The sequence below is a fragment of the Petaurus breviceps genome, unplaced genomic scaffold (assembly GCF_028583685.1).
Source record: "Petaurus breviceps papuanus isolate PSGF00001 unplaced genomic scaffold, PetGlider_PUasm1.0 90845, whole genome shotgun sequence".
Lineage (NCBI taxonomy): Eukaryota > Metazoa > Chordata > Mammalia > Diprotodontia > Petauridae > Petaurus > Petaurus breviceps.
In genome coordinates, this window is record NW_027187359.1 from 3,077,541 (window position 1) to 3,103,816 (window position 26,276).

Sequence of the window (26,276 nt, forward strand, 5' to 3'; positions counted from 1 at the left end):
CTTATTACTACAGTGCCGATTTTAGCCTGGGCTGGAGAAAGGAACTGAGACTCTGCTCTGCTCTGGGGGTCAGAACTCTACAGTTGCTACTTGCTTCTCAATTTTCTCCCTGTTTGACACACAACCTAAGTACCCCTCAATCATTCCTCATTCTAGGGCACAACCCTCCTCAGTCATCCTTGTGTCTGTGACCCAAAGTTGGGTAGTGAACAAGAAAGCTGACAGCGGCATCTATTTCTGCACCTTGCACAAGGTTGGCCACTGTCTGCTGGATTTGAAACCTCTTCTTATGCTAATTATTTCCCTATGAAAGAATTTTGTGCAGCAGTTCCTGTTCACAGGCTCTACAGATGTATCTCCCTATACTGACCTGGGCTAGAAAAATGACTTTTTTCCCCCTTGGATTCCTCAATCAGGACTCTGATGCCTTTTTTTTAGATCTATTTGGAGGTGTCATGTAGGGAACTCAGTTGTACTTCTTCCTACTACTCCACCATCTTACCCACTGCAATCAGATCTTTTTGAAATTCATACTGCGTTCTAAAGTTCGAGCTTTCTAATGGTGAGAAGCAGTTGCCTAAAGAGGTGCTTAGTCCTCCTTCGCTGGAGGTTTTCCAGAAGAATTTGTGTGACAGCTTGAGCAGTATACTGTAGAGGGGATTCCTGTTTAGAGATACCTTCTAGCTCTAGAGTTCTGTGATTCTTTGAGTCAATGGCATTCACATCAAACACAAAACAGCCTATACTTCCTTAGACCAGGAGACCTGGAACATTGCCCAGAAAAGAAACGCGATTGTAGGGACAAGGCAGGAAGGTGATAGAGTCAGGTGTCCTACTGATCCAAGTTGTCTTCTGAGGCCTGTGCTCCTGGTCTGCATTGACAGGAATGGAAGGAGGAGCTGCGAAACCTCACCAAACTCTTGCAAAGGCCAGAGGAAGAGGATGGGGAAGAAGACTCCTGGGACAGAGATAATGCAGTGGAGGAAGCCACTTGGAAACTGCAGGTACTCTACGGAAATGGGGCAGAACGGAAGAGTTGTGAGGAGTTATACAGGGCAAAGCCCCAGGCAAAAATCCCTGCCTCCAGGATCATCACCCTCAAGGGAGAAGAGGTAACTGCTGAATTCCTTTATCTTCTTACACATCATGTATGTGCCACTCCATCATGTGGTGTTGTTTGTGAACTTAGCTCATTGTAATGGTAATGTATTTTTGAACTTGAAGATCCCTTTTGCATTGGCAAAAGTAGCAGGTACTTAACACTTAGTAACTGATCAAGCCTCTGACTGGGGGAACAAAAGGTATGAACTCCTGCCTCTTGTTACTGATGTAACAGGAAGTTGGCTGAAGGAAGTGAAGTAGGTAATGTTGTGTATATAAGAAAAGCCCCAGAGAGGCACAGTCAGAATTTTCTTGAGACTGAGATCTGGTGGCAGAGCAGCTATAGAAGAATGGAGAACTGAGTACTGAAAACTTGTCTTGGTGGAGCTTCTTCTGAACAGGAGCCCAGGAGCCCAGAGCCCAGAGCCAGGAGGCCAGGAGCCAGGAGGCCAGAGCCAGGAGCTGGAGCCAGGAGCCAGGAGCCCAGGAGCCCAGGAGCCCAGGAGCCAGGAGCCCAGGTGACTGAAGCATGGCTGGGATGCTGAGACTGTTTGTTTGCAGCTTGGTTGAGCCTTGAATTCCTTGGAGCAGAAATGGTGAAGGAGCTGACATGGACCAGACCCTGTGAATGCCAGTATGGAGCAGAACCTCCCCAGAGAGCTGGTCAAGGAAATGAGAGCTGTCTGCCATTGAACTCCGGTAGAATCGGGGACCATGGAAGGGGATCTAGGGAATCTGAGAACAGGCCCTAAGTCAAGATGAAGAAAAGAGCTCTCCTTGGGTACTGAATAATTATGGAATTATAGTTTACTAGTGACCTAAGGGGTGGAGGGTTATGTGTATGATACTTAGTAAGACTTTACTGAATAAGTGACTGATTGTACTTTGAGTGCTTTGACTATTGTTACTGGTAAGTGACTGATAGAGTTAATCAAGACTTTGCCCCATGAGTGGAAGACTTTGAGGCTACTGATAAGTGACTAATTGAGTTAATGAAGACTTTGCCCCAAGAGTGGAAGACTTTGACTGTGTACTTTGATACTACTGATAAGTGACTGATTGAGTTAACTTGAGTGACTATTTTACTTTGAGACTATATTGTGAATATTATATTGTGATTTCTGTGATAAGTTGTAATATGGTGAATGCTGTATTTTGAATTATGCTGTACCTTGATTTCCCATGGATGTTTTGCTTTTGTTATGGAATAGAGTAATCACTATACTGAGTAATCAGAATCTTAAAAAAGCTGTTCACAGTAGCAGTTCTTCTGGAAAGCTTCTGTGCATGGCATTACACTCATTTAGGCAGAACTTTTTTGTACCAGTTTTGAAATACTGAATATTTAAGTTAAAAGTCTAATTTTGACACTAGCTGTGTGACCCTGGGAAAGTTACTTAACCTTTCTGAAACTCAGTTTACTCATCTGGAAAATGGACATAATAATATTTATACTACCTACTTCACCAAGTAGTTGTTGTATTAACCTCTCTGTGAGCCCCAAAGCTCAAAGAAAGCTATGATTATGCATATTAATAACTCAATTCAATAATCATTTATATTTTTGCAGCACTTTAAAGCTTACAAAGCACTTCATATATACTGATTGTATGTGAACCTCAGTACAACCCTGAGGCAGGTGCTATTATTATAGATAATGACAAAAGTTAGCATTTATTTAATATTTTAAGATTTGTGAAGCACTTTACAAATATTTTCATATTTGATCCTCACAACAGTCCTGTGAAGTAGTTCCTATTATTATCCACATTTTTACAGGTGAAGAAACTGAGGCTCAGAGAGATCATAAGATCATAGGATCATTATATTTAGAGCTGGGATAAAACCTTGGAATGATTACATTTAGAGCTGGGATGAAATGAGAGGCGCTCTGTCTAAATCTCTCTTTTTACAGGCGAGGAGGTTGAGGGCTAGAGAGATTAAGTGATTTAACGGATTGCACTGGTAGTAGTAGTAAGAGGCGTGAGATTAGATTGTGGGTCTTCCTGATACCAGGTTCAACCTTTGTACACTCTGCCTTTCTGTACTGAACACATATGATAGTAAAAGGAAGGGCTTTAGGCTAGGTGTAGAATGTTAGTGGATGCTGCATCAAATGCTTTTTGGTCAATAGGGAAAAAAGCTTTCTTGTGTCCTCACCAGATGGGGCAGGCGCCTTTAGTTGGAGACCAGGTCCTGGTGCAGTTTGGGGTAGTCCTGAAGGGGGTGTTTATGGGAAGCTGTCCTGGTTCCCATGCTGTCCTGGATTTGGGGCACTTCAAGGAGAGCTCTGGAAGTCTTCTTTGGTTCAGGAGTCCCTGGATCTAGGTGGGAACAGATCTGTATCTTTATGGAAGGTAGCTTGATATGGCAGAAAAATGTACTGGTCTTGGATTCAGTAGACCTGAGCACCCACCCCTTCAGGCTCCAATGCTCACTAGTCATTCATTTTTATTCATCAGTAAAACACAACAAATACAGGGATGTTGTGAGGGAAACACTTTTGGGGGGAAGGGGGATGAAGACAATCAGGGTTAAGTGACCTGCCTAGGCTCACACTCTCAAGGAAGTGTCTGAAGCCGGATTTGAACTCAGGACCTCTTGGAGTCAGTGTTCTATACATGGCTTCTATACATGGCACCACCTAGCTGCCCTAATAAGGAAAACATTTTTAAAATTTTGGAGTTCCAAGTAAATATCAATAATTATCATTACAGTGGTTCAAAACTGATCTGCCTCTAGGGGGTTCTTATTCATTCAACAATGCCCCCCCCACCCAAATTAGCTTCATAAGACCAAGATGGGGGAGATGTAGGAAGGACTAGGAAGCAGCTCATTTGAAAAAAGATCTAGGCATTTTAGCAGACCACAAGCTCAGAGTGAATCAGATGATATGCTAGTCACAAAATATTAATAATAGCCAACATTTATATAAAGCTTACTATATGCCAGGCACAATCATTATTATCTCATTTGATCTTCCCAACAACCCTGAGAGGTGGGTGCTACTATTCTCCCCATTTTATAGATGGAGAAATTTGCAAAAAAAGGTGAAGTGATTTTCCCAGGGTCACACAGCTAAGAACTTTCTGAGACTGGATTTGAACTCAGGTCTTTCTGACTCTAGAGCTAGTGTTCTATCCATTGCACCACCTAGTTGCTAATTCTGTTTCAAGCTACACTAATGAGGCCATGGCTCCCTCTGTACCCTGTCTTCCCTAGTCAGACTGCACCTGCGAGGATGTGCTCCTTTCTGGGCACCATATTTTAGGAAGTATATTGACCAGCTGGAGAGCATTCGGAGGAGGGAGATCAGCGTAGTAAATATAGGCCTTAGACAAGGAAGCGGTTGATTCTAGCTCCATAGAATCTCCAGCATCCATTCCATTCCCACTGTAGCTTATTGTTTGAATTGCTGCACTAGACTCCTAGTTGTTTGTGTCTTGTTGGTAGTCTGTCCTCCACAGGGATGCTACATTGATAGGACTGAGGCACAGCACAGCTCTGACTGCCTCTTCCCCTGTTCTTTGACCTCCAGTGACTCCCTAATGCCTATGGGACCAAATGAACAGTCCTCTGTTTGGGCAGTTAAAGCCATTCACAGTCTGACTCCAGCCTCCCTTTACAGGCTTATTGTACAATACTCCCCATAATGGGTTCTCTGTTTCCTGGAGGTGACATTCTGTTTCCTGTCCCTGCATTTTTGTGCAGAATGCCTCACCATGGGTGAAATTTTCTTCCATTGTCCTTTTACTTCATCAATCAATTGATAAATGTATATTAAGTACCTTCTATGTAACAGGTGTTGTGCTAAGCACTGAGGACACAAAAAGAGGCAGAAGACAGTTCTTGCTCTCAAGGAGCTTACAATCAAATGCCTCATAGCATTGCTAGTTTCCATTAAGGCTCAGCTGATGTGTCACAAACTATCTAAGGCCTATCCACATTCCTCCAATTGCTAGTGCTTTCTTCCTGAAAATTACTCTTTATGTGTGTGTGTGTGTGTGTGTGTGTGTGTGTATGTCTGTTCCTCTGTGTCTGTCTGTGTATATGATGCTTCCTCCTCATAGAATCACTCCCTCCTTGAGTGCAGGGACTATTTGTTTTGCTTTTGTCTTTGCCTCCTTGGCACCTACCACAGCACTTGATACATAGAAGATGTTTAATAAATGCTTGTTGAATGAATGACTGAATTGGGGATATTTAACTTGGAAAGGAGAAGACCTAATTAGTCAGGACATGGTACATTCCTACAAGAAGGAAGGATTTTGAAGGATTTGAAGGATTGCCACACAAAGGATTAAGCTTGTCCTGGAAGGAAGAACTATAAGTAATGTATGGAAATTGAAAAGCAAACTGAGATTTGATATAAGGAAGGATTTTCCAACAATTAATAAATGTGATTTTATATCATATATATTTATATATATATAGGCAAGATTTTATATCCTCAAATTGAGGCCAAGAGACCTCCTAAAGCATAGGTCTGACTATATTATCCCCCACTATTCAATAAACTCCCCTGGCTCCCTATCACTTCTAGGATCAAACATAAAATCCTCTGTTTGGTGTTCAAAGCTCTTCATAACCTGCTTGCCCCCTCCCTTTTCCAGTCTTCTTACACTTTACACACCCTGCACACTTCCATCTTGTGACTCTGGCATCCATGGTCTTTCTTGGACAAGACACTCCATCTCTCCACTCCAGGCGTGTTCCCCTTACTTCCCAACACTGCCTCTTCAATCCAGTGACACTGGGCTCCTGTCTATTCTACAGTGCCATCCTGGTCATTAGAATGTTCTTATCAACAGAAAGAAGAGTTTTATTATGAAATCTAAATCAGTTAAAGAGTGTTCTAAAGAGGACTGGGTTCAATTTGACCTCCGGTAATACTTCCCACTCTTGCATGAACTGATACAAAGTGAAGTGAGCGGAACCAGGACAGCTTATATAATAACAACATTGTGAAGAGAAACAACTTTAATAGCTGATCAAGTCAAAGACTTACCCTGATGAGGATGAGGAATCACGTCTCCTGACTGAGAGGCAATAGCTTCGGTATGCAGAATGAGGCACACGTTTTTGGACGTGGACAGGGTAGAAATTGATTTTGCTTGCTTATGTGTATGTTGTTACAATAGTTTTGTTTTTATTTTTTTACTTTTGAATTGGGCTTGTAGTGGGAAGGGGAGAAAATAAATGTTTTTTAATTGAAAAATAAAACGAATGATAAAAAATTAAATCACATGGTCATGATCATATAGCTAGACTGGTGTGATATTTCTCATGCCTACCTCCTATGATGAATGCATAATAATCTTTTTACATATCTGGGCAACCATCAATGCAAGGAAAAGATAGACTGTGGGAATATGGGAATAGATGACTGTTATACTTCTTCTTTTGTTTTTCAGGCAAATGAGCTCTCTGTAAAATTGGACCCTTACATCCGGACTCAGATGAGGAATACAGATGGGGGACCAGTTAGGACCCAAATCTGGCCCTTGATCAAATATGTAGAAGTGACTCTTCCCAGGTCAGGGGTGCTTCCGGAAGGTGTGGTGCTTGTAGACATACCTGGAACAGGCGACTTTAATAGCAAAAGAGATGAAATGTGGAAAAGGGTAATTTCTCCTTATTTTTCAACTCTTTCAACCTCTTCAATCATCTCTTCCCCTTAAACCTTAAAGGGTGCTTTGCTTTTTGATGATGGAATTTTAATGAGCTCATGAAATGATATTCTTTTTATTCTGGCCTCTGAGTACTAAGCCCAGTGTTGATAGAGAGTTGGGAGCAGTAGAGACGCATGCTGAGAGCCAGAGATGGAGTGGCCCACAGCCAAGCTGTGGTCAAGCTGAGCTAGTAAAAGGCAAAAGAGTTTAGGAGTTAGCAACAGAGACGAGAAGGAGGCAACTGAACCCTAAGGAAGAAGGAGGATGTTATAGCAAAGGTTTGCCTGGCAAAAAAAAAAAAAAAACACTAATCTTTCTTTAGTCTAAACAATCAATAAAACAAGTCAATCCCTGTGACAATATATAGCTAATTTCCAAGGTATAAATGCTCATATTGAAAACTTAACAGTTACCTGTTAGAGTTGGCTCCAACATACCCTTGGCCTGGACTGTCTCAATCCTGCATATACCACTGATTAGCTGTGTGAGCTTAGGTAATACTATTGTAATAACTGTTACAAAGCCCTTTAATGCATTATCTTACTTTGCTATCAATAGTTAGTCAACAAGAATTTATTAAGCACCTACTAGCTATTTTTTTACCTCTCTGGATCTCAGTTTCTTCATCTGTAGAATGAAGAGAAATACTATGTATTTCTAAAGTGGTAGTGAGAAAACCACTGTAAAAATGTGAGCTCTTGTAATTTGAAGGAAGGTTAAAACCATTGTTTCCTGGAAGAAGGATTCTAGGATTTAGGCAATTTTTGGGGCTGTGGAACCTTTATTTGTATTCAGTCCCAACTGTCTTTGGTTCAGAGTAGGGAGCTTTGACCTCTCTCTTCAAGCCAGGCTCTCTCTTAGGAAACTGAGGCCCTGAAAATCATGTTACATGATTTGCCTGAGATCACCCAGGTAATTAAGTAGTTGATGAGGGGTTTGAATCAATGGCCCCTGGCTCCAGAGCCAATACTATTTCTATTGTATCAGGAGCAGAGGCAGAGCTCAGGGAACTAGTCCCCAATGGCATCTCTACATGTTCAAGTCCAGGCCCTGAATAAGAGTGGTTATGAGTTCAATTGAATTCAGTCTCAGAAGTATTGATTAAATGTTTACCATGTTCTATCTAGGCACTCTGCTAGGTGCTGTTTGGGGATTCAAAGAAAAAGTTGCTAACCTCAAGGAGTTTACATTCTACTGGGGGATGGGGAGGGGAGAAGGAGGGGAGAGGTAGGGAAGGGAACAGCCACTTATTAAGCTCTTTCTATGTGCCAGCACTGTGCTAAGTGCTTTACAAATATTATCTTGTTGATCTCCCCAGCAGCCCCAGGAGGTAAGTGCTATTAGTATTAACGTTTTATAGTGGAGGAACTGAGGCAGACTGAGGTGACTTGTCCAGAATCACACAGCCAGTAAGCGTCTGAGGATGGAATTGAACTCAGGTCTTCCTGACTTCAGGCCCATCACTCTATCTGACGTACCACCTAGTTAGTTGCCGGTAGGTGGCATCAAGTACATAGATAACTAAATGCAAATTATATACAATGTAATTTGGAAGATGGTGGTGGTGGCTAAAGGTCATTTAATCCAAATCACTCATTTCATAGATGAAGAAAATGGTGCAGGAAGATAACTGAAGTGACTCCCCTAAAGCCACTGGCAGCTTGGGGGGGTCTTAGATGGCACTTGAACTGAGCCCAGAAGGAACCTCGGGATGCCAAGACTTGGAAGGCGGGAGAGAGAGAATTCCAGGGTGGGCAGAGAGGTGCGGGGGTGCAGTGTGGTGGGAGGGGACACCTGATTCATGCCCGTATGGTGGTTATTTTGGTTTGGCCATACAGCCAGATGGAGCATTTACCTTACTTCGTTGGGTAGTTTTTTCAGAGGCCACTAATAACAGAAAAATAAACCGATCCAGATGGGGGCAAAAAAGCCCCACCAAGGACAGTCTGAACTAGCTCCCTAGTTCTGCCCACACTGCACTTGGACTGCTGCTCCCTAGCATACTTGTGGTTTGGGGATATCATCTACATGCTGAGGTAAAAAATGCTTTTCCTCTGAACAGTGTGATCTGAGACTGACACATGAGACCCTCCCTCCCTGCCTCAATCCTCTCCTGCTGAGTTCTGGCATTATAGTAACTGTCTGCTAGTTGCCCCTTAGTATAAAAGTGCCCATGTGACCCCCGGGCAAGTCCCTTACCTCTCTGGAGCCCCTCGTCCTATTGTTTCTGAGTTCTTCCTTGATTGTCCGGCAGGGTGATTTTAGAAAAGTCACTCCTCTCTGGGCTCCAGTTCCCTCATCTTTAGGTCACTGTCTCCTTCTTTTACTTGGGAAGAGAAGTCCAGTAATGTATTTCGGAATGCTTGTGGCTTTCCCACCTAAATAATTCCTCAACCCTCTCTCATGTATTGTTTGGACTAGTTGGCCACTAAGGTCCCTTCCAACTCTCAAATTCTATGATTCTGTGATCCTTCCTACTTTCCTCTCCCACAAACACAAAGGGTGCCCAAACCCTGATATCACCCCATAACGATGTTACTCTCTTTGCCTCTTTATGTTTTCATCCTGAGTTTTTTCAGGAAAATCTTCAGTTGTGGCATATGTCTAACTTGTGTCTAGGTTTCTACAAGTGTAGATAGCAGGGTCATCACCTCCCTTAGAAGCACTTAAGGCAATAAATACTTAAGAATAGGACAGTTTTTATTTCATCCCCCATATGATGTAAAAGACTCTCAAAAACACACATACAAGTGCAGAAAGCATATAAAAAGATCAGGAGTGTGCTGATCATTATTTAACAATGGCTCTCAGAAAAACCAAAAATCAAAAAAAGTAGGGATGACACATTTTTTCTTTTTTAAATAGTATTTTATTTCTTTAAGTTACATATAAAGACAATTTTTAACCTTCATTTAAAAAATTTTTGAGTTCCAATGTATCTCCCTTCATTTCTCTCCACTCTTTCCCTAAAACAGTTAGCAATTTGATATAGGTTATGTATGTGCAATCATTTGAGACATGTTTCCATATTAGTCATATTATGAAAGAAGAAACATATCAAAAGAAAAGAATCACGGAAAAAAATAAAGGAAAACAGTATGCTTCAGTCTGCATTCAGACTCCATCAGTTCTTACTCTGAAGGTGGATAGCATTTTCCATCACAAGTTCTTTGGAATTGTCTTTTGTATTGCTGAAAAGGGCTGTCATTCATAGTTGATCATTGCACAATGTTGCTGATACTTATACAATGTTCTCTTGTTCTTCTCCCTTCACTTTGCAATCAGTTCATGTAAGCCTTTCTTAGGTTTTTCTGATATCTGCCTGCTTGGCATGACACATTTTAAAATTTCATTTGCATTAACATTCTCTCTATCACTTTCCTAAGTTGAGACAGTCAACAAAATAATAAACCAAGCCCTGTTTTGTAGCTTTTGTGATTTCCCATGTGTGAACACTCATGATGAAAATTTCACATTTGGCACTCCAGCAGGCTTGAACTAGCTCCATCATCCCCCTGGTGGTAGGTCTGGGTCTCACACCAGTTTTCTGGACTCGTGGATATTGCCCAAGAACTAGCTCTGTGTTTTACTTTTGTTGTTCAAGTGTATGTGTTGTTGGTAATTTCTAGTCCATCGATAAGTGCTCTGTGATCTGGGTGATCAGTGACACTGAGAGGATTTCTGAGGGGAAAATCCATGAAGAGCTTCTTTGTGAAAGTATCAAAGCTTGCCAGCGGGGAGTTTGCCAAGATATTGCCCTGGTGGTCACCAAGTGTGATAAGCTCTATCTGCCAGAATACTTAAGGTATGATCTTGGGTTTCCTTTGTGCTGCTCACTTACACTTCTTTGGAGAGTCAGTGGGGTACAATGGAAAGGGGCCTGGGTTTGGAGTCAGAGGATTTGAATTTGAATCTTGTCAATGCTGTTTTCTGTCTGTGTGACTTTGGGTAAGTGACTTAACTTCTCTGGGCTTTATTTTTCTCACCTATAAAACGAGGGGGAGGGAGTTGCCCTAGATGATCTCCAAGGTCCCTTCCAGATCTAAACTCTTGTGAGAAAATGACAGTTGCTAAAGTATGCAAAATATCGTAGGTAAAGAACACAAAGGATCTGGTTCTAGTTGCTGCTGTATTCCTAACTCACTTTGTAACCTTGGGCAAGCTATTTAAAGCCCAGTGAATCTCAGTTTTCTCACCTGTAAAATGGAGAAGACTGGACTAGTCCCCTTAGAGCTCTAGTGCCCTTCATTTAGTACTTCATTTAGAGGTTGCTTCTCTAATTTGATGCTTAAAGATTTGCAGATTGGGGTCTCAGTGGGGTGACTACTTGAAATTCTGGGGTAACCATAGATAATATGCAGTCAGCCTATAAATTCAGTTAGCTCATAGCAACGGCGGCATTTACCAAGATGGAGTATTAAAACAAAAACAAAAACAAAGAAACTACATAGTGTTCAAAACTTTCCCCCCATAAACATAGGGCATTATCTTTGACAAATACACACAGCATCTGTGGGCACAAACAGAGTACAGTGGTGGGGAGGCAGACTTGTGGCTGACGTAGCTCACATCTCCAGTATTGCAGGGTCTTGATGTCCTTTCTTTCCTCATGGAGTCCTTGCCTCATCCCTCCACTGGACAAAGAGCAAGGTCTCTGCTGGGAGGCTTTCCCAGCTGGCCTCCTAGGCACTGCTCTTTGGCAGTTTTAGCTCTCAGTTGCCAGGTATAGTTCTCCCTTGAATTCCCAGACTTTAAAAAAATTGATAGGTTTTTTTTTTTTAATATCACTTACCTATCCCAATATAACTTTCCCTTTGCCTCTTCCAGAGAGCCATCCTTTGTAACAATGAAAAAGACAAAAGGAATGTTAAACAAAATTAAATGATACATCACCCAAGTCCACGTGTAATATATGTTGCATGCTGTATTATAGAGTTCTATGTAATGTTCCAAACCCATAGTCTTCCATCTCTGCACATAAGGGAGGGAGGTGCCTTCTCTTATCTTTTCTTTGAGGCCAAGTTTAATCATTATATTTTAGCAGCATTCAGTTTCAATTATTCTTTCCATTTACCTCACTATACTCATTGTGTACAAATTGTTTTTCTGATTCTGCTTACTTTACTTGACAGGTAAGAGAGACAGAAGATAGAACACTGGTCTTAGAGTTAGGAAGACCTGAGTTCAAATCTAGCCTTAAGCATTAACTATGTATATTACCCTGAGCAAGTGACTTAACGGCTGGTTGCTTCAGTTCCACCATCTGTGAAATGGGAATAATAATAAGACCTACCTCCCAGAGTGGTTGTGTGCTTGAAATAAGATAATTTCTTTCATAGTATCATAGATTTGTTTATTTATCTTTTTATTTTTATTTTTGGCTTAAAATTCTCTTCTTTCCTCTAACCCCCGTTGAGAAGTCAAGAAATACAATACCCAAAATGACATAAAATTTGTAAAGAGCTTTGCAAACCTTAAAGTACTATACAAATGTTAGCTATGAGGATGATGTCTTCCCATCCTTCTATATATTTATTGTTTCATCCTTTCTTATAATGTGACAATATCCCATCACATTCAGAAGTCTTTCCTTTACTTACAGTAAAAGAAAAGAGTTCTTTTCCTTTACTTACAGCAATCATCTTGTAAATTACTTTCAAAATTTCAATTAAAAAATTTCATTTTTCATCAATTCGTGTAAGCTTTCCTAAGTTTTCTTGAATTCTTAATACTTTCTATTTCACATGGCATGATATAAATATTATTTTCCAAGCAATATTCACATGCAACTCTTCAGGGCAGCTAGGTGGAGCAGTAGATAGAACTCTGGGCCTGGAGTCAGGAAGACCTGAATTCAAATCCAGCCTTAAAATAGTAGCTATGTAATCCTGGGCAAGTCACTTAACCCTGTTTGCCTCAGTTTCCTCATCTGTAAAATGAGCTGGAGAAGGAAATGGCAAACCACTCCAGTATCTTTGCCAAGAAAACCCCAAAAGGGTCACAGAGTTTCAGACATCACTGAAAACGACTAAACAATGACAACTTCAGGAACCTATAATTAGGTAACATGGACACCAGACATGTAATTGCCATGAATGGAGAAGTTATTTCTGAGAGATAGTTGCATCCCACTTAAATTTTCCCTTTATCCTTCTGCCCTACTGGATCCAAATTACTCCACATTTGAGATAATATTTTTCTTGAGAATGTTCCCTCCTAACCTCCAACTCTACTGTTTTTCATAATCACCCTTTCCTATATCAACATATTTTTTCAGCTTTCAAAGCCTCTTGTATTTTCACTAGTCATCAAGACCCTGGGTCAGTATTTTGAAGAGAAAGAGATCTTGAATGAGCACATCCAATCCAATCTAATATACATTTATTAAGCACCCAGTATGTACCAGGCACTGTGCTAAGAACTGGGGATACAATTAATAAAAAAGGACAACCCCTGCTCTCGAGGCACTTACAGTCTAAAGGACATGGTTTATGACTTATCCAGAGCCAAATGGGGAAAAGATAAGTGGTTTGTCTGCTGAGGTCTCTACTGCCAGAGGACTTTTTCCTTCTTTGTTTAAGATCACATATCTTAAGGGATCTTTGAAGCCATCTAATCCAATCCTTTCATTTTACAGATCAAGAAATTGAGCAACAGAGACTTTTGTCTTTATTTTTTTGGAGGGGGGAAAGCAGGGAAATTGGGGTTAAGTGACTTGCCCAAGGCCACATAGCTAGTAAGTGTTAAGTGTCTGAGGCTAGATTTGAACTCAGGTCCTCCTACCTCCAGGGCCAGTGCTCTATTCACTCTATTAGCTGAACCACCTAGCTCCCCCAGAGGCATAGAGACTTTAAGTGATGTCCCAAGATTACGCAGGTAGTCAGTGACAGAGACAGGATTTGAACTCACGTTCTCTAATTCCAAATCCAGAGGTTCTACAAAAATGATTACTTTAGTATGTACTAAAAATTATAATGTATTTCTAAAAAGATTTCTTTTTTTTCATTTTCTTTCTAATTTTTTTAGGGAAAGGAAAGGGGAAAATGTGAGTATGAATTATTTCCTTTCAAATAAAACACTTTATATAATTTGATGCATGCAATTCAACAATCATTTATTAAATTCCCAGTTTTGCCAGGCACTGTGCTAGACTCAGGGAATAGATACAAAGATGAAAATAAAATATACCTTGCTTTTAAAGAATTTATAGTCTATTGGGAAGAAATTATTTACATGGATAAGCAAATACAAAATATATACAGAGCTGTTTAGCATAGTGAAGAAGGTGGGGAGAAGCCCTAGCAAATGGGAGAATTGAAAGGGATTTGTGTAGGAGCTACTATGTGAATTAAGCATTCAAGAGAGATTCCAAGAAATGGAGGTGAAGAAGGACAATATGCCAAGCATGGAACTCAGCCTGTGCAAAAACATGGAGGTATGAGATGTCATGTTGCCAACTATGAGAAGCAGCAACAATTTACATTATATATAGATTCTAAGCCCAGCTCTTCTACTACCTGGATGAGTGACCTTGAGTGAATTCTGTTTCCTTTCTGGAACCAAATCCTTGGTTTCCTTATCCATTCCTTATAGCTCTAAATCCTATGATACTGTATGTTGGGGTAGAAGGAATTAATGCTCCTAACAGAGATAAAAATGAGGAAGAAACAGTAAGATTCTGTCTTCCAGGGAGCAGTGCCATTGCATGGGCATAGTGGCCAGGAACTCAAGGCAAGGTTGGTAGGGAAGACAGAAGACTCAGTCTGAGAGAGAGTTCATACACACAATTGTATCTAGTATTGACCTCTTTATGGTATCTCTCCTTATACCTTCAAATAGCTGGATTTCTTAGGTTACTTATTTAACATTTCTATATATATCTTCTCATAGATTATAAGCTCTTTAAGAAGGACTGTCAATTTCATCTTGGTACTCATAATACCTAGCACAAAATATTGTACATAGGTACTTAAAAACCAGGACAGGGGTGGGCTAAGAGGACTTCCCTGTACCATACTTTTGCAGCATTCATTTTAATCAAAGACTACAGGGAGGTAGGATAGGTATCTTCAAATATCTGAAGGGCTGTCATTTGGAAAAGGGTATAGATATGTTTTGTTTTGTTCTGTATTATGGAAGTAGGGCTGAGTGGAAATTAAAGGGAAAAAATATCAACCCATTATAAGAAAGAACTTTATCTTAAAAATTAGATATATTCAACAATGGTACCAGCTACCTTGTGAAGCAGTGAACTCCCTTTCATGGGCAATGTACTAAGAGATGCTAGATGACCATTGGGGTAGATAGAGCACTGTGTCTGGAGTCAGGAAGACCTGAGTTCAAATTCAGCTTCAGACACTAGCTGTGTGACCCTGGACAAGTCCCTTAATCCTATTTGCCTCAGTTTTTTTCATCTGTAAAATGAGCTGGAAAAAGAAAGGGCAAATCACTCCAGTATCATTGCCAAGTAAACTCCAAATAGGGTCACAGGAACTGTGATCAGGACTGAAACTACTGCACAACAACAAGATGAACATCTCTCTGGGGTTCTGCAGAGAGACTTTGGCACTGGACTGGAGTTTGAACAAAATTTTCTCTGAGGTCCTTTCTTTAATTCTTAAGATTCTGTGACTTCAGAATACAAATTATTCTATATGGTGTGTTGTAATACCAACTATATTTAATATATAAATAGTATAATATATAATATAGAGACACATAATATAATATCATTTAATGTAATATAATATACTTAATAATACATAATACAATCGTATGTTTTGTAATATACATTATGTAAATTCATTTTGTCTGGTAGCCCATCTTTATCACTTACTTGTTAGCTGTGGTTGTGGGAATATTCAATTAGCATTTAACAGACTTTTGGAGAGGTAGCATAGTGTAGTGGGTGACAAGTTGGAAAAGGAATCTGGAAATCCTGGGTTCAAATCCTCTGTCCGGTGCCTCCTTGCAGCATGGCCTGCACCACGTTATTCAACCTTACCAGCCTCACTTTCTTTATGGGGATAATAAAATATGTTATAACGAGGGTTGTTGTGAAATTCAAATGAGATTATGTGTGAATATATGTAAAATATTTTGCACTAACGCTAACAATACTGTGTAAATGGCAGCCAGTATTATTTACATGCTTAATAACAATAACTAGTATTTATCTAGTTCTTTAAGGTTTTCACAGTTCACCTCTTTTATCTCATTTGATCCTCTCAATGACACTATGAGGCAGTGAATATGATTATCCCCATTTCACAAATGAAAAAACTAAGGCTGACCGAGTCTTGACCAGGGGCTTGCCGTGGCTCACACAGCTAGTAGGTTCAATACATCTTCCACTGTGCCATGAACCCAACCCTAATAATGATACTAATATTGCAAAATTTAATTGCTATAATTATATAAGTTATATAACTGTTAATAATAATACATTGTTCTTCAGTCGTTTCAGTCATGTCCAACTCCTTGTGACCCCACTTGGGGTTTTCTTGGCAAAGATACTGGAGTGGTTTGCCATTTCCTTCTCCAGCTCATTTTATAGATAAGGAAACTGAGGCAAACAGGATTAAGTGATTTGCCCAGACTCCACAGTTAGTGTCTAAGGCTAGATTTGAACTCAAGTCTTCCTCACTCCAGGCCTGACAGTCTAGCCACTGTGCCACCTAGCTTCCCTAATAATAATAAATACTATTATATAAATAATATAATATGTTGTAGCAGCATATTACTTAATACATAATATAAACTATAATAACATATTATATAGAATAAACAATATACCATGGTTATTTGTAATAATAATTAGTAATATACTTTCATTTCTTTTAACCATCTAGTGGGTGATTGAAAGTCAGCGTGAGGCAATTTTAGAAAGAAATGAAGCTGTGAATCTGCAAAAGAACAGAGCACTCAAGGAAAAGCTGAAGGTAGTTTGCATGTTTCCTGTGCATTTTCTCTTTTGTAAATTAATCCTTCTTCAACATTTCCTCCCCCTCCCCTGAAATTTTGATGATATCTCTAATTTTTTTCTCTCAAAATAATCTCTCTCTTGGGAGGCTGTTGCTACTCTTAGTGGCAGCAAGAGTTTTTCTAGGGACTATGTGGAAATGATTGAAAAAAACTGTGGGGGCGGCTAGGTGGTACAGTGAATAGAGCACTGGTCCTGGAGTCAGGAGGACCTGAGTTCAAATCTGGCCTCAGACAATTAATACTTACTGGCTGTGTGACCTTGGGCAAGTCACTTAACCCAATTGCCCTGCCTTCCCTCCTCCAAAACAAACAAATGAACAAACAAAAACAAAAAAAACTGTGGATGGCCCTGTTTGTTAGTAGCAAGGGAGCATACAGGTTTAGCTCTCCCCCCCTCCCCGCCCCCAGGCCTCTAGAGGCTTGGCTTGGCGAGCTATTGACTTATATTGACTCACAATTCCTCTGCAGCAGCGAAATATTTCTTTAAAAGGTAAAATGGGGTGAAGTGGGGGGCATCATGAATAAATGTAGGGTGTGTTGAAAACCTATCCAAAACTTTGTACTGTGTGCTTTCATCTGCAAAAGCTATGGTGACCCATTGGGAATGGCATGACTTAGCTATTGTTCATTGAGAAGTATCATGTCCAGAAGAATTCAGTACAAATGTTGTAATGAGAAATTGTGAGATGAGACCATTAATCATTTTTAAGTTAAGTTTTAATAGTGGAGCATAATGAAGCTGGTGACTGCCGGGGGTCAGCACCCAAATCAAGCAGCCTTGAACATATACATCTCGGGGTTTATATAGACAAAAGCCACAATATAACTGTTGCCAAGGGGAACAAGCAGGGAAAATACAGAAGCCAAAGGATAACGTTGCTTAACAACCCGTCAGTTGCCAAAATAGTAAAAATCCCCTGATTGGTTCCTAGATAAGGGTGAGGGGCTCTGCCGTTCTTCTTGGAGGGTTTTTGTGGCGGGCTTGGACAGGCCTGACTTGGTGGGCCTTTCTGGTAGACTAGGTCTGTTTTGTTGGTGTTTCCTAGGGGACCGGGAGTAGCTTGATAGGGAAGGGGATTGAGGGAGAGTTCCCCAAAATGGTGTTTACAACACAAAATGGTAGATTTATTCTTGTCACATAGCCTTAGACTAAAGTCTCTAGTGTGAGGTTTGTAATCACTTGATGACTTTGTAAGACTAGTAGTTTATTTTGTTGTTGAGTCATTATTTTAGTTGTGTCCAACTCTTTGTGACCCCATTTGGGGTTTTCTTGGCAAAGATACTGGAGTGGTTTGCCATTTCCCTCCCCAGCTCATTTTATAGATGAGGAAACTGAGGCAAACAGGGTTAAGTGACTTGCCCAGAGTCACACAGCTTAGTAAGTGTCTGAGGTCAGATTTGAACTTAGGAATATGAATCTTCCTCACTCCAGGCCTGGCACTCTATCCACTGTGCCAGCTAGCTACAGGTCATCTAGGCTTACCTAGGCATATAGCATGAGCAAGAATGTTTGGCACATGCTTTTTCTATCAAAATATACTTCTCTTCTTGGGAGAGGAAGGGCATCCTGAGGATTCTTCAAGGTTTTTATACTCTAAAAGTATGGCCACTGAGGGAAATAAGGAGGTTACTACTGACATGAGTGCAACTGGATAGAGGAAGAAATACTCCCAAGATAATGTTGTTAGCACCCTCTAAATTTTCTATCCTAGGACAAAACCCCAACTACCCCATCCTTGTTACACCCCTATCTCTAAGGGAGTTCTTAAGGAGCTAGAAGTGAGCCTGTTAGGATTTACTAGAGGGTATTGTAATGTCCATTGGTTTCTTTCTTTCTATATGTTGAGTCACTGTATTCAGTATGTATCTCTTTCATTTTAGAGAAAACTGCCTGACTCCAAGGTTCTAGAAGCCTCAGATCTGGTATACACAGTCAGCGCTCAGGAGTATTGGCGGCAGGAGTTACTCAATGAGGAAGAGACTGGTGATGTGAACTTTTTGCTTCCTTTTTCCTCAAGTGCTTAATCTACCAACATTAAGTTTGACCCTTAGTGTTTTTTTTTCTTTCTAGGCATATATCTCATCAACCTATCATGCCCTAGCTTCTTCACCTATTGGCAAAAATGAATATCTTTTTAGCATTACTGTTTTATCTGTTCCCATAATAACTTGGGACTAAAATCCTAGCATAGCCCCTAGTATAGGGGTATCATGAGATAATGGAAAGAACACTGGACTCGGAGCCAAGACAACTAGCTAGTTAGCTCCTAGGCTAGATAAAAACAAGCTGCAGGCTGAATTTGGTGTGTGGACCATGGTTTGCTGACCCTTGTACTAGATTATAAACTGCTTGAAGGTAGACACCATATCTAATTTAAATTTAAATTTAATCTAATTTAATTTATTTAGATTACATTTAAATAGATTAAATTAAATTTAAACTGCCTTCCCCTGTACCTAGTATAGTCCTCTGAACAAGCTGACATTTAATAAATAGGTAAACTAATGAATTAGCTGTGTGCTTACCTGTGTATAATGAAATACCTAGCTTGGAAAAAGGATAGGCAGGTAAGCCTAGTATTCACCATCTGGGTTGGTCTATGGACATGTATATCAAGAGTCTTAGTGGCCCTATCTGTTTTTTCCTAGAATAATAGATTTAAACATGGAAGGGACCTCAGGGGTCATTTTGTCCATTCTAGTAATTTTATATATAAAGGAATTGAGTCCTTGAAAAGTTATTTATTCAAGGTCACAGAGGTAGTAAGTATCAAAGGTGATATTTGAATCCAGACTCTAAAGTCAAAGTGCGTTCCATTATACCATACTGCCATCTTTGAAATGAGAGTGGATATAATATCTTATGAATTCTGATTTGGTGGAGGTTTAGGACTGAGTTGGGTCTCAATTAAAATCCTTCTGCCTAGGGATTTTTGCCCTACCCATCTCTGACAAGCGGAGTTTATTTTGAAATTGAAGTCAGATGACTTGGATTCAAATCTCAGCACCTGTGTAACCTTGGGCGAGTTACTCTCTGGACTCCAATTTCTTCATTTATAAAATAAAGGGCTTAGATTAGATGGTTCCTAAGGTTCCTTCCAGTTCTGAATCTAGGATCCTATGATTCCATAATATTATATATCCTATGATTCCATAATGCCACAAGTATATGGAAAAACAGTAATTAAAGCAACCAAACACTCTATCTATGTATGCCCTTGGACTAACCTGACTGCTAAATGTTAATCCACACCATTTGAACCTGACTTTCTTTCCCTAAACTCCATATTTTATTCCAATGCTGTCCAACTGAAATAGACACTGTACATAAGGATCGCATGTGAGTCACATATTCAATTAGAAAAGCACATATTAACATTATCTGTGTTCTATTGTATTTTTATTTATTATGTTAAACATTTTACAATTACATTTTAATCTGATCCTGCAGCCAAATGTGTGCTAGATACCTTTGCTTTATTCTATGCAGATAAATATACAAGATGAATATTTTGTATGTATTGATCTCTCATGTCCTCTTATAGACTTTAGGCATGGAAAAAAGTAGCTCTCTGTAAGGTTAGTGTAATTGGTGTCCCCCCTGGTAGACTCTGGACAAAACCTAGTCTCATCCTGACTCATCCTGTGGCAAACTATTCTTCCAGGGCGGCCAGGTAGCACAGCGAGTAAGAGCACTGGCCCCAGTGTCGGGATGACCTGGGATCGAATCCAGGCTCAGACACTTAGTACCACATCCAGAAATAACTGGCCATGTAACCTTGAGCAAGTTACTTAACCCCAATTGCTTTAAAACAAAACAAAAAAAAAACTATTCTTCCAATTTCCATGAAAACAATGTTGAATTTGTAGTCAGAGGACCTGGACTCCTCTGGGTGGTGCAGTGTCTAGAGCACTGGATCTGGAGTCAGAAAGACCTGAGTTCAAGTTCAGCCTTGGGCACACTTGCTATATAACCTAGGGCAAGCCACTTAACTTTTGAATGGCTCAGTTTCCTCAACTACAAAATGGAGATAATAAATAGTACCAACCTCCCAGGGTTATTGAGAGGATAAAATGAAATATTTATAAACCACTATGCAAACCACAAAGTACTAAATAAATACTAACTATCATTATTATTCCTAGTTCTAAGACAAGCTTTCTATCCAGTAAACTATATTAGTGCTTTTGGTGGCATTCCTAATTGTGTTTTTGGTAAATTCCAGAAATCTCGAAATTAAGAGACTATATCAGGAAAAAGTTTCTGGAGAAGAAGAGGAAGACTGTGACTAAGTATGTTACAGAGGCTTTCGGAATCCTGTTACTCACAGACACTTTCAACTCTCAGGATGGTCTGACGGTATGGGAAAATCTAGAAGCAGTCCCCTGCTGCTAAGGGATTTGCCTCTCTATCCTGTCAGTTAGGTGCCCACTGAAAACTGCCTTCTGATACTTTCTTCTTTCTCTTTCAAAGAAGGAGCGAAATTCAAGGAATCTAAAAGACAACTACAAAAATGATTAGAGGCTTGGAAAATATGTCCAAAATGGACCAGGGAAAAGTGACATGATAATTTTTCTTGCAGTTCTGGGACAAATCCATCCAATAGTGAGTGAGAGATGGAAGGAAGTGACAGAAAGCAATTAGAAGGGGAAGGCAGTTGGAGGAGAGTCTATACATTTTCTTTTTATTTCTTTTTGGTTTTTCTTATTTTGGACTTTGGATTTTAAAATCATCATTTCTACATATAAAGTAGAATAGAAAATGAAGATTTTACATGAAACTATGAATCCTTATTACAGATTAGTTTTCCTTTTAAGCAAATAATAAATTCAAGAGGTCATTTTCAAAGTTTCTGTTCTCTTCTGTGCATTAAAGATGTTTCAGTGACCCTATTTTCTTTCCTTTCCTTTTTTATTTAAAACCTTATTGTTATGCTCTTCCCTCATTTTGGTTTCTCTCTGCCAAGTTGAAAAAAAAACCCCCAACCCATCCACAAAACCATCGTAACAAATATTATGTATATGTATAAATACTCAAGCCAAGCAAATTCCTGCATTAGCCATGTCCAAAAATTTATGTCTCAGTTTGGCACCTTGAGTTCATCATCTTTCTGGCATGAGGTAGATAACATGCTTCATCATGAGTTCTCTGGGATTATGGTTGATTACTGCATTGATTAAAATTCTCAAGTGTTTCAAAGATATTTTTCTTTACAACTAAATTCTTCTCCTAGTTCTGTCCATTTCATTTTGCTTCAATTCATGCAAATTTTCACAAGCTTCTTTGAAATTAAACCTTTTGTTATTTCTTATGGTGCAATAATATTCCATTGCATTCATATGCCACAATTTGTTTAGCCTTTCTCTAACTGATGGGGACCCTCTTAGTCTTTAGTTCTTTGATCTAACAAAAATAACCACTTGAAATAGTTTTGTGTATATGGGTCAATAAGGTTCTTTCTTTGAACTCCTTGGGATACAAGCCTGGTAGTAGCATTGCTGGGTCAGAAGGCATGTACAGTTTAGTGACTGTGGGGGCATACTTCAGATACTTTCTTTTAATGACTAACCAGTCAATAACTTTCCCTTAAGTTAATTTCCTTTTCTTGTACAAATTCAATACAAGTAATGAGATGGATTGGATGATATGCTCTTTGTGAATGGAGGAAGTTTTTTTGGCCTAAAATGAGGGGTCCAGGATATTAGGAATCTCCTAAAGAATATGAAAGAGGTTTGATAGTGTAGTGTAGAAAAGAGAGCAGGTCTGGGAGTCAGTGACCTTAGCTTGTCTCTGCAAGCTGGAGGTTCCCCTAGGTTCCCAGCCTCTTGGTGGATTAGAAACCATCCTGATTCTATCTTCTCTTATTTGTTAGGGGCTGGGAAGCATGAAGATTCAAAAATTCTTAATTTTATTGAAAAGGTTCAGCTCTTACCCCCATTATAATTCTTTCCAGCTTCACATGCCATAGGCTTATTCAATAGGTTAAGGTACGTTTACTGAATGAATGGAATAAAAAACAAACAAACAAAAATACATCATTAAAGTTTCTGAGTGACCAAGTCTGTGAGAACATCTCTACCCAGGAGAGACCTGCAGGGGACTCTCAAACATAGCCCCATATCAAAATATCAAAAGGGGAAAGGGAAAAGTCTCTCCTCATGGCAGATAGTGGTCTCTACCCTGTATGGCATCTCCTTCCTTGCCAATGGTTAGGTGAAATCTGGAGTCTGATGGTCTCTGATCAGATGCTCCATGCTACAAGTTCTCTTGCCCATGCTTTCTCATGCTTTCTGTTCACCCTTTTCTGGCATGTTACCAACAAATCAAGTGACTGGTTTTTAAATGTCCCACTGTAGCACAATTTCATATTGCATGCCTTTTTGTATAGTGAGAAATAAAGGAAGTGGGAAGATAGTTTCAGAAAAGAGTCAGGACACTTTCTTTAACCTTATTCATTTATTTTCCTCTAAATTATCCTTTTTTCCCCATTCCTTTTCTTACACCAATAGACTTAGTCATTATGATTCAGGGAACACCCCCCAAGAACCCACCCATTTTCAGATTTCAGAAGGGGTTCAGGGTATTATGAACCTCATAAAGACTATGGGATAGGTTTGATGGTGAGGTAGGAGAGTGGAAAGGAGTCCTAGGCTGAGTTAGGAAAGGATTGGCCTCAAAGTTCTGCTACCTCCTAATTTGTGACTTAGAGCTAGTCACTTAACTGATTTCTGCAGCACTCTTTATATTAGAAGTTATGGGTAATTTAGCCCTCACATTTCACATTCTCTCTAAGGTGGCAGGAGAATGGAGAGGAAAACATTGAGCACCAGAGACTTGCTGCAACTAAATGGTACATGTGAAATAAAATGACTGGATGAAATGATCCCTGGGCTCCCTTCGAGTTCAATATGATGCTATGTTTGATACTCCCTTCCCACCTTTCTCCTTCCTCTCTCCTCACAGAGTCAATCTCAGTTGGTTGTGTTAAAACTAAGCAATAAAGTCTGAAGATGGTGCAAAAAGAAATGGGGATGGCTGGACCCAGGAGTATGGCCAGGATGGTGGGAAGAGAGAAGAGAGAGAGGAGAGATGGCCACCATAACATGTTAATTGTCTGCAAGTCAATGATGGAGAGGGATTCAACTGCCTTTAAAAAAGCGACCTTTGATTTATTTGATTGGAGGCACTTCTGATGAGGAAATCCCTCCTACCAATGCAGACTGGCACCTTCCCTGTAACTTATAGTCTTCCCCAGCTGCCTGGGGAAGAACACCTTATTTGACAGATAATGAAATCCAGTACATGAGATTGAAGTGACTTATCCAAGGTCACACAGCTGGCGATTAAAAAGTGACAATAACTAAGCATATATGCTCTGCAGTTTTAGCAAAATGTTCACTTTTTAAACTGGTGTAGATGAAGCCAAGGAGAGACAGGTGAAGATGGGGAACATTTATGGGGAAATCTGTGTCTTCCTGTATACCATTACCCCCCCCCCCCATCCGAATCACAGACTGAATTTAAACAGGACTATGGGAAAATAACAAGTATTTGAAAAGTTATCACGTATAAGAGGGATTACTTTTGTCTCACAGAGAGACAGATATCAACTCAATATAAGAGAAAGCTTCCTAAGAATTTGAAGGGTCCCAAAGTGGCATGGTCTGCTTCTAAACACACTGAGCTCTCTGTCATTAGGGTGTTCAAGCAGAGCTGGATGACCACTTGCTGGGAACGTGGTAGAGAGTGTTCCTACTTCAGATAGTTATTGAGTTAGATGGCCTATGAGATCTCTTTATATGCTGGCATCTGATGAATCAATGATTTACAGCTTACTAAATAATAAAATGTATAGGGTTTTTCAAAAGTCTTAGTAAAGTTTTAAGCTTAAATACCTTAAATCTGCACTAAGACTTTTGGTGCATCCTATGGTTTTTTTTTTTTTTTTTTTGCCTTTTAAGCTCAGTTCTTGTGATCTTTATTTTGGATATAATTTGTGGGGAAAAAAAATCCTTGGGAAAGGGCATGTCCCATATCTATCCTTGGTTCTCTGCAGCTTCTGGAAGAACATTTGAACTTCTTTCTGGGAAAAAATTTCTTTTGGGATGAAATCAGGTTTTCCACCCAGCTTTTGGAAACATTTATGGAAAACCAGGCAGTTGTGGTCCCCTGCAAGGCTGGTTTATTTTTACAAATACAAGGAAAAGTATCTCACAAAACAAATGGTGAAAGGTCTTCAGTGTTTGCCATTCTCTCCTAATTTTGAGGTGTAGCCAAGTTCCAGAGCATATTCTGTCTTTGGAGCTAGACATTAGGTGATTGGAAGTAGAGGGATAGAAACGGCAGTGGGGAAGGTAGGGAGAGGATTGTTCATGGCACTTTTGTGATAGTTGCTGATTAGAGTGAACAGTAAATTTTCCAAAAATTCCTTGGCCTTGGATTTGGATGCTTAGTCTCGACCCTTTGTTGGAAAGTTTAGAGAGGGACTCTTGTCAATTATTAAAAAAAAAACCCTAAAGATGTACCAGGTCAATTAAAAAATGTAACTCTTTATATCATAACTCAGATAAATTGAGAGTTTAGGAAATAAATTATTTTCCAATAATAGTGTACCCTCCAAGTTGTGCACTGTTTTCTTTTGAGCCCTTCTTCATGCTTAGCACAGGGTCTTGTATGTAGAATGACTGAACTTCAGAATGGGGAGGGATCTTAGTGATCACCTGGTCCAACCCCTTAATTTTACAAAAAATGAAAAGACCAAGGCAAAGACTGATGGTGAAGTGTAACTACCTCTTCTCAAAAGAGAGGTGGTGGACCCTATTTGCAGAATCCATTGTCAGTCAAGGTCAATGCGTTTATTTGTTTTGCTTAACTGAACTATTTTGTTACAAGGGAAGTCAGACTCAGTTTCAGGAAGACCCGAGTTCTAATTCTACCTTAGACACTTACTAGCAGTGTGATCCTGGGCAAGTCATTTCACCATTCTGAGACTCAGCTTCCTCATTTGTAAAATGAATATAACAATAGCACTCTGTAACAAACCCAGCAAATCATCATCAGGCTCTTGCTTTTAGAATTCCCATGAGGGGGAGCTCTTCCTCTCCCACTCTATTCTTGAATTATTAGGAGGAATTTCCTGACATCAAGTTTCAAATTGCTTCTTTGTAATTGCCACTCCTGACTTTTGATTCTGCCCTCTAGCTCTAAGCAGAGCAAAACTAATTCCTCTTTTGGGTGACAACCTTTCAAAGGCTTGAACACAGCTACCATGTTCCCCCCAAGTCTTCTTCCCTACAAATTGAATGTCCCCAAATGTCCCCAGTTCCTTCATGTGTCCCTTAAATGGTGGGAACTTTGAGTCCCTTTATCTCCTGTGATGTGATCTTAGTCATCCTTCTTTGAAAACTCTCAAATTGTGCCGCACAGAACTGAACAAAATGCTCTGACCAGGACAGAGAATACAATGGGACATTCACCATGTAGGAGTGAATGTATTCTAATTTCCTATTAGGGTTTTT

General features: G+C 39.8%; 1 protein-coding gene across 1 annotated transcript in view; it reads left to right on the forward strand.

Annotated features, from left to right (window-relative positions):
• The window catches only part of NUGGC (nuclear GTPase, germinal center associated), a 79,391-nt gene that overhangs the window by 18,747 nt on the left and 34,368 nt on the right, over positions 1 to 26,276 (forward strand). Inside the window, exons 7-13 of the mRNA XM_069072279.1 lie at positions 885 to 1,112; positions 6,516 to 6,725; positions 10,403 to 10,578; positions 13,800 to 13,818; positions 16,625 to 16,714; positions 18,639 to 18,741; positions 20,984 to 21,117. Of these exons, the coding sequence (XP_068928380.1) occupies positions 885 to 1,112; positions 6,516 to 6,725; positions 10,403 to 10,578; positions 13,800 to 13,818; positions 16,625 to 16,714; positions 18,639 to 18,741; positions 20,984 to 21,117 (960 nt within the window). The remainder of the gene's footprint in view (positions 1 to 884; positions 1,113 to 6,515; positions 6,726 to 10,402; positions 10,579 to 13,799; positions 13,819 to 16,624; positions 16,715 to 18,638; positions 18,742 to 20,983; positions 21,118 to 26,276) is intronic.